General features: G+C 36.0%; 1 protein-coding gene across 1 annotated transcript in view; it reads right to left on the bottom strand.

Moving 5' to 3' along the window:
* CCDC171 (coiled-coil domain containing 171) overlaps positions 1-12,697 on the bottom strand; it is a gene marked incomplete at its 5' end in the record, with an annotated part of 157,865 nt that overhangs the window by 90,861 nt on the left and 54,307 nt on the right. The window contains 4 exons of the mRNA XM_082301536.1: positions 4,308-4,496; positions 6,390-6,557; positions 8,462-8,662; positions 10,499-10,588. Coding sequence (XP_082157662.1) covers positions 4,308-4,496; positions 6,390-6,557; positions 8,462-8,662; positions 10,499-10,588 — 648 coding nt within the window. The remainder of the gene's footprint in view (positions 1-4,307; positions 4,497-6,389; positions 6,558-8,461; positions 8,663-10,498; positions 10,589-12,697) is intronic.

Here is a 12,697-nt window from a genome sequence, read left to right as displayed (position 1 = left end):
AGGAGGGCCAATGTCATCCTGGGGTGCATGGGGAAGAGTGTGGCCAGCAGGTTGAGGGAAGGTGATCCTCCCCCTCTACTCGGCCCTAGTGAGGCCACACCTGGAGTGCTGTGTGCAGTTCTGGGCTCCTCAGCACAAGAGAGACAAGGAGTTACTGGAGAGGGTCGAGTGGAGGGCCACAAGGATGATCAGGGGTCTGGAGCATCTCTCTTATGAGGAGAGACTGTGGGAGCAGGGCCTGTTTAGTCTGGAGAAGACTGAGAGGGGATCTCATCAATACATACAAATATCTCAAAGGTGGGTGTCAGGAGGATGGTGCCAGACTCTTTTCAGTGCTGCCCAACACTGATGTTGGATGAGGAGCAATGGTCATAAACTAAAACAGAAGTTCTATCCCAATATGAGGAAAAGCTTCCTTATATTGAGGGTGGCAGAGCACTGGAACAGGCTACCCAGGGAGATCGTGGAGTCTCCCTCTCTGGAGACATTCAAAACCTCCTCGATGCATTCCTGTGTAATCTGCCCTGGGTGACTTTGCCTCAGCAAGGGGGTTGGACTAGATGATCTCCAGAGGTCCCTTCCAAACCTAACAATTCCATGATTCTCATCAGTGTCTAAAAGTATCAAAAGGAAGGGCGTCAGTGGATGGATCCAGGCCCTGCTCAGTGGTGCCAAGCAATAGGACAAGAGGCAGTGGGCAAAAACTCATGCACAGGAAGTTCCACCTGAACATGAGGAGGAACTTCTTTACTGAGCACTGGCAGTGCACTGGCACAGATTTCCCAGAGAGGCTGTAGAGTCTCTCTCACTGAGGATATTCAAGAACAATCTGGACACAATTCTGCACAATGTGCTCTAGGATGACCCTGCTTGAGCAGGGAGGGTGGACCAGATGACCCATTATGGTCCCTTCCACCCTCACACATTCTTTGATTCTGTGAGTCAGTGATTTGTAAAGTTCAGCTATTTTATTTTTCTGAATGTGTGTATATATATCTATACCTATAGACAACATCAACAGTCCTGTCCTCCCTTTGCTGTGTTTTAAGTACATGGGCCAGACATGCCTACCAAAGACATCTGGTAGGTCAGGACCAGGATAGTTACACACACTTCTCTTCCTCCCTTTGCACTGATGGCAGTGACTTTTCATACAATTGCAATATATCCCATCCTTTATCTAATTCACCTGCCTTGCTGTAAAAGGCCTCCAACCAAGAAAAAAACCAACACTTTCTTCTCCCCAGAGGACTTTTTCCTTTTTCTGTTTAGCAAACCTTCTATTTTTCTGTTGAAATTAACATTTTTAAAGTAGTTACAGAATTTTTCTCTTACAATACGGTTTCTTTTGGATATCAGAATAAAACCATTCTATTTTAAGCAGTTGCCACAAAAAATGGGGACAGATTAATAAATGTCTTTATAACAAACAACAACTGGTAGTTAAAATTCAGAGGACATTTCCTGTGAGACTATAAATAATAAATAATTTGTGTGAGGCTAAGGAACAGCATAGTAACATTTTCAAAATGGCACACTATCAAATCAAGAAGACTAGACTCCTGCTACAAAAGGCAAAGAAAAAGGATATGTATTTTAAGCTCCATTGACTCTCCAAACATGGAGACCACTGACAAAGAGTGGTATCTACAGAGTGCCTTGTTTATTGCTGATCTGTGATAAGGCTACTCTGGGAATTTCTGTCCTACAGAAAAACAGTAAAACTGCTTTCTGATTACACCATCCATCTGACCTACAGTACCAGCTGTGAAGTAGTACCTATTAACATTCATAGATCCTATTGTGGAACCAGGGACCCTGAACAGTACTGGCTGGGGACAGAAGCAGTAGCAAGTGTCATTGCCACTAAAATCTCCAGATTTTCCAGCAGTTTAATTATAAGAAGACCATTCTGAAAAGCCCTCTCTACTGCAGTTCTAATAAACCAAAACAATAATTTTCAAGATACATTACTTATACTGCTGTGCAGTTAGAGCTCTCTGTTAACTCTTGAGAGTGTGAATTGACACTCTATGGTTTGCTTTCACACACATATCAGCAACTTGAAAAACTAAAGAAGTTTTATTTTTTTAAAACACAGAACCTCTGAGGAGAAAATATCGAGAAGTAGTCATGGAACACTGGTTGAAGACAAAGTTAAAAATAAAAGGAAGCATCCCATGATGTACCGTTAGGTTGATGCAGAACAGCAAAAATCACTCATCTTCCCTTTTCAGAATGGAACTAAACCCTACAAGGGGTTATTTCACTAAAGTGCTTGCAATTAACACTCAGATCTTTGGATGGAAAATGTAGCAAATTGCTACAGTTTCCTTGTAGTGCTAGAATAAGTGTCCTAGAGTGAGGAGACCCTCAGCTGTACAATGAAATACTGGCAAATTATATTCCACTTGCACTGATTATATGTTTCTTATAAAATGTAATGAATAAAGCTTGCTAAAATAATTAAATTTAACTATTGCATTCTGCATCTGTATGTAATCACTGGCAGTCAGGAAATCTTAAAAATCCTTTGAAGACATCCTGTAACTTGTGGCACATTTTTCCTTGTTTCCTTTGGAAATAAGGCTATGACATTAGTCTGTCTGCACACCTCTGACCAAACAAAGCAGAGATCTTGCAGAAAAATATGGCTAACTGGCTCAAAATGCAATAGGTAAAATACAGTTAAGCCAGGAAAAATGGGCAATTGGGACTAGGACAGCCCTAAAAGTAGACATTTATGGACCCTATGGATGATAGGAAGGGAAAGGCTTAATTTGGTATTTGCAAAAGTCAGTCACAAATTGGAAATTGATAAGAAATTAGACTGTCTTCTTTACAGTTTGACACTGAATGGTAAGGAAGACAAATTGCAACACAAGACGGAAAACAGAGTGTTGAATCATCTAAGTGTATACAGACATTGTACTACCTAGATTACAAAACTACCATCTAGCACTCCGACATTACATAACCTGTGTTAGAAAACATGCCCAGATGCTTCTAAGGGAAAACATCCTTAGAGATTGTTTTTCCTTTTAGAGATTCAGTAATCCCGTACAGCAAGCTGACAGATGAAGTTTTTTCCAAAAGACATGCCTAATGTGCCCTCCACAAAAAAGATACACTTTTTCAGTACGTGCTTTACATGCTGTCTATACAACTCAGCTGCAGAGACTGGCAGGTTCAGCACCATCCCAAGGAATGGTGCAGTACTGCAGACCACCTATTTTTCGCAAAACATTGGAGTTTTTAAAGGTAGGAACCATCATTCATAGGAGGAAGGAATCTAAATTGTGTAACTCCACTTTTTCTTTAGGAAGGAAATGTAATGTTTAAAATTACAATTAAGCTTCCTTATTCCACCATTCTTTTTGTTGGCAAATGAAACCTATAAGTTGAAACTACATGAAGTTGGGGAAATTTAATATAAACCTAGATGTCACTTATTCCACTCATAGTGATGTTTCTAGCCTTATCAATATCCAATGTGAAATGTAAATATCAAGCAAAAAACATCTACAAAATTATAACTCAATCCAAAGAAGTCACCATAATTGCGCTGTCAAAAAAATACTTCATAGATATATTTTTCAGCACACAAAGACTTCCAAGACTAAAATCTGAGTCAAATACAGCATCCTTCAGATGAAGTAAGTTGCAGGTGGCAGTCACAAGTAACAAGGTATACCTTATTTCCTCAATTTCACAACACTTTTAATTGAAACACATGTAGATTAATGTGATTGAAAAGATGGTGAATGGTGGTTGTAGAATTAATAGTGAACATTTTAAATTGCAAATAATTTGTCTAACAATCAGTGCCAAGAGTTTTAAACTTTTGACCCACTGCTCACTGTAGCATCTGTGTAACAGTCCTTTAATACTGTTGAAATCTACCAATGTAACTGCTAATTGGTTTTTAGGGTCAGAATGTATATACCTAAATTTATCCCCAGATGACACCATATTACTGTACCTCTACACAGTATTTGCAAAGCATGACACTGAAAATAATCACTGCTGCCCTATATAATTCTTAAACCAAGCAAATTCAATCTTACAGCCTTAACATTCTCAAAAAAAAGAATCACTAGCAACTGTAAACCAAATTAGGCAATTCACTTCTGGAATGTTTTAACAAAGACATTTATTTCTTATTACAAATTAAGTTAATACTAGCATGGAGTTTGCATTTTTTTTTTTTATTTTAAACAACCTTAAACTGGTTAGGGGCTCACACAACTGAAATAATCCATTAAATATTTACAAGAAAAAAAAATCAGAAGTTCATAGCACCATACCTGTGCCCTTGCATGAACTTCCCCAAGGAGACCTGCGTACTGCTGTTCCAGATACTTTTTTTCATTCTGCCAACTGCTTGCCTGTGCTTTCATCTGTTCAGCCATTTTATTTAAAGCATCTTCCTGGCTCTGCTGAAGCTCCTTCATTGTATTGGACTTGTTTTTACAAACATATTCTAGGTGAGATATCTGTGTGACAAACATTTAAAAATAAATTCTTTTACTTCTCTAAACACCTTTTTACTTTACTGTACATATCAATTTAACCACAGACAATCCCAGCATAAAATCTAAACTGTAATTTCTTCAGTATATTCATCAAAACTAAGTAAAAGCCTTTCATGACAGATTATTAACTTGAGTTGTGCAAAAAAGTGAACAAAAAATTGGATTCAGTTTTGCCATTGTTGTACCATGTTGCAGATATTTGTTGCTTTCTTTGTTGAAAACCTGAACTGGACACTTTTTTTTTTTTTTTTTTTTTTTTTTTTTCACGAGTGCATTAAATCTTGTGTTGCTAAAGTACCAATCTGAGTATACCAGTCCTTTAGAAGTTTGCAAGAATTGCAAATAATGAGTAAAAACACAGTCCTTAATTTAATTTTTGTTTTAGTGGAAACCCAAGATGTTCCAGATACTATTAAGTATTAGAAGAATTTCAGGACATTTTAGCATACAGAAGTTGCTTTTAACAAGCACAAATGGATTCACTCTGTGGATAACTTTGGAGCTCCCATGCAAACTAAGTGGAGGAATGAATCAAGGTAGCAATAATGTTTAAATACAAACACCTACACTTTATTACTAGAGAGTATCAGCAAGCTACTTTTCAAATAGGTCACAGAGAAATTCAAGACAAAAGTTTTGTTTGCAATAAAGTGGGTACAACACAAGTGACACACTGCTCAAAACCCCTTAAAAGCTCATAAGTATATGATAAGAGCCCTAGAGATGTCACAGTCAATATCAATAATCATACTAAATTAAAAAGCAAGAAACAATATGACACAACATCCCCAAACACTGCCAATAATGTTCACTCCCTTCTCTTCCATTCCCTTTCCTCCTCTACTTCGAAAACAAAATAGAAAAGTACATTTAATGTTCATAATCCAGATTGCATCCTATCCCCTTTAGTAAGGGAGTAGGTCCAAATGACTGCTGGTGTATTTATTAAATGATGGGCAGAGTTAAAACAATTCACTTGTAAGAAGCCCTGCATCTTACTCAAGCCAGAAGAGTGGTCACTCCAGAAGATGAGAAATGTCAAAAGAAGATTTCCCCTTACTATGTCTCAAAAAATGTCAGCGCAGACAAGTTCTGGAGTTGCTGTACTAGTCTTAGGACTGATCTGATCAACAGAGGCAGAAAATGAACTGAAATCTTAAAGATTGTCATATGTTAGTCTGCAGAATCAGTTTAATTTATTTAAAAACAAAGTATTTTCTTTCCTAAAAATGCGGGGATTTCTTGAGAGAAAGGCCACATAAGATTACTTACATCAAAATAATTCCAAAAAGTACAGCTCCTCCCTATAGCAAATATTGACATGTTTTATAAAAACAGGTAATTTCTATTCATGTTTCTGAATACAATTCTGTAGTCCACGAATTACAATTAAATGAAAAAAATACACTGTCACTCTTTCAAATAGTACCTCTGAATAATAAACACATAGTTTAAGGATTATATTCCTAGAGTAAGTGCATTTTGTTTCTGTTTTATGGTAAAATAAAGACTTGCTTTATTAGTGTAAATGACTAAGTTCTTTGAATTGCTTCATCAGTAAGATTAATTTATTTTCTTTTAATTAGGTCCCTGTGGCTAATATTGGCTAGTACTATTAGCATGTCCTGCACTGAAAGTGGAGCTTAGAGACTTCATACAGACTTCAGTCACATTTACATGCCCACAGCAATGGCATCAAACTGAGTTGTAGACAAGCCATAATTAATGGTATTGAATTATTAACGTCCAAATTCTTTTTGAAATAAGATGAATGTCAGTCCTTTTTAATGATACTGCGATGTGGACAAATGTCACTGAATTTAATAGAGGTAGCTGGTGCCTAAGGACACTTACCTTCTCATTAGCCCTGTTGAGGTCTGAGATCAGGGCATCAACATTCTCCTGCAAGACTACACAAAGCTCAGGCCAAGAGAATCTATCTAGAATGCCTTCTGGTTGTTTTATAAGCACACAGCCCGCTATCAAATGCTGGTATAAGCTATGAAGGAAGGTTAGTTTCTCCTGAAACAAAAGGAAAAATTACATGTTGTATCTGAACAGTGTTAGAATTGAAAGACATGCATCACATGGGCAGTAAAATGAACTACGTATCAGTGAATAAAAGCCCACACAGCTCATTCTCAAACCTTTTTCAAAATTCTTCAATTGCTAATATTTGCAGTCATACATATTGAAGCAAATGTAAGAAAACAGTTTTTACAAAATTTTTCTATTATTTGTCTATATATAAATAAATTATATAACTACAGAACAGTACTACTGTCACCACAGCCACTAACTGATACAGATAAAAAATTCCATGCTATTAGTACGTGCAATTTCTTTATTTATGGTAACATTTTCAGTTATATTCAAACTGTACCACTTGCAACAACTGCAGAGCATGCAGAAAATTCTCTGATTGGCTTGGCAGCACAACACACCATTTATACAACTATTGCTGTAAAGTCTTTCTAAAATTGTTTTTGTATGGATTATGTATGAGACTAAATGGCCAGACAAAATAGGCTTATATCTTCATCAGTTAAATTCCACAAGCCATACCTCATTCATTTACACTGATTTTAGTCAGTAGTATAATAAATTGATGCAAGTAATAAATAAACTTTAGCAACAACAGCATGCCATAGAAATTCTATTCTTAATGCTTTTAGCACATATAGGCAACTTAGCAACTTTGATTAAGACAACAATAGCAAGCTGTATCTCAAAAGTCACAAGAACAAAGTCTGTAAACCATTGCAAAGGTTCCCATTGTTTTCCAGGGGCCTTGGTTGAGGTTTTACATTAAGAAATTACGGATGGCCGAGATGGGAAACTAGGGATTTTCTGAGCCCTTTCCATTACACTTAGGTGCATTTTCTCACAATTATTTCATGGTATTTTAGGCAACTAAAAAGAAACTGTAGTTTAGTTTATTTTAACTTTGTATCTAACAGAACTACAAATTCCCCAAGGAAAATCCAGTGTACCACCATCATTACATTTTTGTTTGAGCTGTGATAAAACTAGCATGATAATTATCCATTTGGCATGAAAAACAGGATTCCAAGACCCCAAATCAATTCACACATGTTGAATGCAACCACAGGGTTGTAGACATGCTGACTTTACAATATAGCCAGACTTCGTTTCCTTCACTTTAATCATTATCTGATGTGTGTAACAATTCCAGCTGCTTCATGTGGACCCCATTTAAATACCAGACTGTAAAAGAGGTGGAAAGAATGTTTCCTTTTTACTCAGTTGGCATCCATGTCCAAATTTGTGGAAGTAATGAGCTCAATATGCACAACATCTACAAGTATATCATTGCCATTGCTAGTACAGGACCGCTTTATTGGGCGGAAAAAGCAACAAAATTAACATCTGTTAATACATATAAGAAGAGAGATAATAGTTCTGAAATAAGACATTGTGGACCCATTCCCACACACAGCACACCACAATTAGCTAAGAGATAAAAAATAAGAATTTCTAGGTTTTGTGCCATGCATGCAAATCTACCTCAATTCCATATTTGCTATCTATCAGTTGCCATGTGGATCAGTAATTAACACATGATAACAACACTATTACATGTTTCAGTTGTAAAACATTTCTGTTAACTTTTTTATTTTGAAAGAAAGAAATAATTGTTCGTCAAGCGTAGCTTTTTAAATAAACTTTTTTCAAAAATTCCAAATACTGGAATGATTAAGCTATTAGTTCTGATACAGAAGAAAGGAGAACCAATATGTCCTGAGATCTTGTAGATATTAAACGCATATTTCAAAATACGTATCTTAAAATCATATTTTAGGGATAAATCTGTTAAGACTAAGAGTAACCATCTGATGTATGTAAATGTATAAAGCTGAGATTAAATAAAGACTCTTTGACAGTCATCTTGTCTTTAGTAATACCTCCATATCCTTCTGGTAAGCCCTGGTAAGCTTCTGGATTTCATTTTCAGATTCTGCGGCACGTACTTGCTCTTTCTCCCAGCATTGCTGTACATCCTGTAGTTCCATTTTTAAAGTTTCTATTAAAGTCTCTCTGTCTGCACACTTAGTGTGCAGATAGTTTAACTCTTTATTGGCATCAGCCATGGTACCCTGAGCTTCCTGTAAAACAGAGTAATGTAACAGAAAGGTTGGTATAAATTTTACTCTATAAAATGCTACCTTAGTCAAGTGCTCATCATCTGAGGAAATAAACAGTCATATAACCCCATGCATTCACAAGACTCCAGGCTAGGTGGACAGTATCTCTCAAGAACAGAATTTCAAAACTGACAATAGGCCTCTTCCACAGCTTGCAACTAGACAGCATTGGAAATCCATCTCTGACAGGTAAAGGCTTCATGATGCAGTGATCTTCACAGTCCCCTCTACCCCCACGAATGAGATGCAAAACACAGGAACGTAACTTATCCTCTGCAGAGTGCAAAGCTCTCAGACCTATTGAAAAGATACATTATTTTCTTAAGTGAATCCCTGATCTGTTACAGCTGACTCTGTAAGCAACACAGCTGCAGTTGTCCATTGTCTTTATATGCAAGATTAAAAAAATGTGAAAGACTCTCTTTGGAGGCTTGACCATGGGAAGTAAGTAATAATCAGAAATGGTCATAAATACCATTATGTTACCAGCACCAAGATCTCACCAGGTAAACAAAGAACTTAATACGCTACCCCTTTTGAGCCAAAATGTTGTGCAGATACACTGGCTTTCCAGCACTGCTAAAGTTTGCAAAAGGTCAAACTGAAAGCATTGTTTATTTTTCGTAAAATCATGGCTTCATAGATCATAAATTCATACAAAAGATACTATCAAATTCATCAGAAAATGACAAGTTTTATTTTTCTAAATAAAAACATAAAAATATTAATGTTATATTTCTAACACAAATGCTTTCAGACTGGATCTAGATTTTGATCATCTATACAATATTACCAAAAATTTAGAGAGATTGAAAACTGGCATATTGCATAAAAACCAGTACCCTCTGTGTGTAGCAAGCTCAGGTTTTGCATGAAGAATACAAGTATCTATTGCAAAGGGTTGCAAAAATCTTAGGTGAGTTAAAAAGGTGCTGTAACAGAAGCAGAAGTCCTAAATCTTCTGAACATAAATTAGTAAAGAAAGTTCAGAACAGATGACAACACACCATGTGCAAATATTCATTAATGTGAAGATTCAACGAATGTTACAGAAGAACACTGCATAAAACCACAAAGTAGCCTATTCTCAGCAAAAGAATCTGAAAAACACTGGGTTTACAGACATTCTATTTTGGCAGTAATACAATACACTACTAGTTGGGAAATTAAGTTAAAACACAACCTCAGGACTTGCTCACTTGCTTGGCTATTGATTTAACCAGACAAGACATTACAAAAGTGGTGTCAGCCAAAAACAGAAAAAAAAATTTTGTTCCAAAACTAAAGGAAAGAATTCTCAAGTGTTTTTATCTGAGGTAAATTTTACTCTAAGAAATTTTATGCTGCACACTTTACAGCTGTTAAAGACAACTTGATGCATTACATGCACTGACCTTTCGGATAAACACAAACAAAAAAAATTAACAAAAGAACAGACATCTTTAATAAAATAGATCTTCATATGCACAGAGGTAATTAAACACCCTTTTACTTTTCTTGAGAAAAACAGTTAAACAAAAAAATTACTGTTACCGATTTCAATATAAAACAATATTTTGCTAATTCATAAATGTATTTTAATTATTTCAGAAGTGCAATCATTGAAATTATGTAGCCTATAGTGGTAAGCAGAATAAAGCAGCATGGCTTCACACAAACTTGCAAAGGTAAACTCATTTCCTCAATGGAATACAATGATATAGAGACTTACTCTGATAAGAAAAAAAGATACCTTTAATCCAGAAAGATACCTTTTGCAGAACTTACAAATTTTATGCTAAATTCATTAAACCATACCTTAAGGTCTTGTCTTAAAGCACACATTTTCTCCTCAGATATCTCAAGTTCTTTTGTCATCTTTTTACACAAAGCCTTCGTTTTCTCAAGCTGTGAAAAATATGAAAGTCAAACAGGCTTTTACAGAAAGACTGCAGTGATCTATTCAATATAATATAAAGGAAGAATTTTGTATATAAAAGTTAAAAACCAACATTTATTTCAATTCATCGAACAGCTTTTGTATGCCATACAATCTAAATAACATGCCATTACAAAAGCACTAAATAACTTTTATAATGATTTAAAAGAACCCCAAACTGAGTCCACTCTTACCTATCCTATTAACTCTCAAAACATCTGACAAAAACACAGACTCTGAAATGCACTTGAAAGCGTAATAAATTCAGATAATGATCTGGGGAGTGGTTTGAGAAAACAAGTTTTCAAGTCAGTGGCCATTAGCAGAAACTGTCCAGCTACAAGCATGGTTCTTTACTGAGCACTGGACAGTACTCTCATACTGTAAAAAGCAGCAGTGTTCCAAAGAGGCACAGTGACTACTGTAGGGTTAAAAGCAACCATCCCAGAGGTTGCTTAATGTGTACCAAGGTACCATAATGTGTACCAGCTTCACTGTCTACTTTCAAAAAGGATAACAACTTATCAAAATAATCTGTATCTCTGTTTATATGACGATACTGCTAATGTCTGATATTTAAGGAGCAACTCAGAAGCAGAATACCCCATTTACAAAATTTATTAATTACTTTTGAAATCATATGTTTATTTTTGTATTTTGATGTCAGGGAACCTGGCAGTACCCTTAGAAATAATTATAGTAAATTAAAGAATGTTACTGGGATATTTCCAGTCTTTTTATTGGTTTACTAGCCTTTTCCCTCTCCCCAAACATATTCTGGTGTCTGCACTATACAATAAGTGAAAAGCTAGTTACCTACAAATCCCAAAACATTTCTACACCTTTCAGTCACACAAATTAACTAGATCTTTTCATCTAATGTTTAACATAGTAAGATATAGATGAAACATGACAAGTTTACCAGCATATTTCACATATAAATACAGGTGTACACATATATTAATAAACACATCAGTATGTGGGATCTTGTTGAAAATCTTTTTATAAGGAAAAGCACTAATATTTGCTTACTGTTGTGTTGCTTACTAAAACCCTTCCTATTGTGTATTAAAACATCCTGGGTTTATTGCAGAGTGCCCTTCATAGTCCCCTTGTGCATTATTGTATTATTAAAAAGTTTTATTATTAAACATATCTCACACATAAAAAGCCAAAAGCAGCATTCTCTGTGGGGGCAGGGGTAATCAAGAAGGACAGAGAACTGCCCTTTCTGTGCACCACGAAGATGCTCAGTGATCTCTGGCTCCATATGACAACTTCAGGGTCAGTCACACACAGTCCTACTGGGAAGTCTTGTGGCAGGTCATCTGTTGGTCCTGCTCTGCTTGCGATTTATTTTCCTTGACAGTTCATTCTTCTTTCTGTCAGAACACTCTCTTTGCTTTCTTAGAAGCCACCCCCTTGGTCTCCCCACTGCTGTCTCTGGCACAGTTTCACAACAAAGCACATCACTAAGCCAAAGCCTGCTGAGTCGACTTTTCAACTGTGCTGCCTATCACGTGATGCTCCTCCTCCCAAATAACAATTCGCTGTGGGTAATATGTTCCTAGTTACTCTTCAGCTTCCAGACTTGGGTCTCAGAAGAGTTTTATAATGACTGTACACATCAGTTCTCTTATCTCACTGGGAGAGACTTAACAGTGCTTGCTGTTTAAAAAGTATAATTGTTTCCATGGTCACTTCTTTTTGTGCCCCTTGAACAAACTCAAAGGTCTTGTGGGAGACTATTCTTCTCCCAATAAAAGGGGCAAAGCTGATATACTTTTCTTTTTTTTTTTTTTAATTTTTTTAATGTGTTGACTGACTAGCTAGACTATGCATTTGTCGAAACAAAAGACAAAACCTAGAAATGAAATAGAGTGCTGGCATTTTTACAATCTTATCACACCTTGCCTTTTTGTATTTGCCAATTTTATTCAAAGACTAATCACAAGTTTGTACAAAAAGTTTTAATGGTGCAGCTAACTTCTTTCTACAGCCTTTAAAGCTACAAATTAATAAAACATTTACACTCAAGAGGAGTAATTTTGTCACACTAGCAAAACACACAACAAAAT

The sequence above is a fragment of the Coloeus monedula genome (assembly GCF_965178545.1).
Source record: "Coloeus monedula genome assembly, chromosome: Z".
Lineage (NCBI taxonomy): Eukaryota > Metazoa > Chordata > Aves > Passeriformes > Corvidae > Coloeus > Coloeus monedula.
This window is presented reverse-complemented; position numbering and strand designations above follow the sequence as displayed.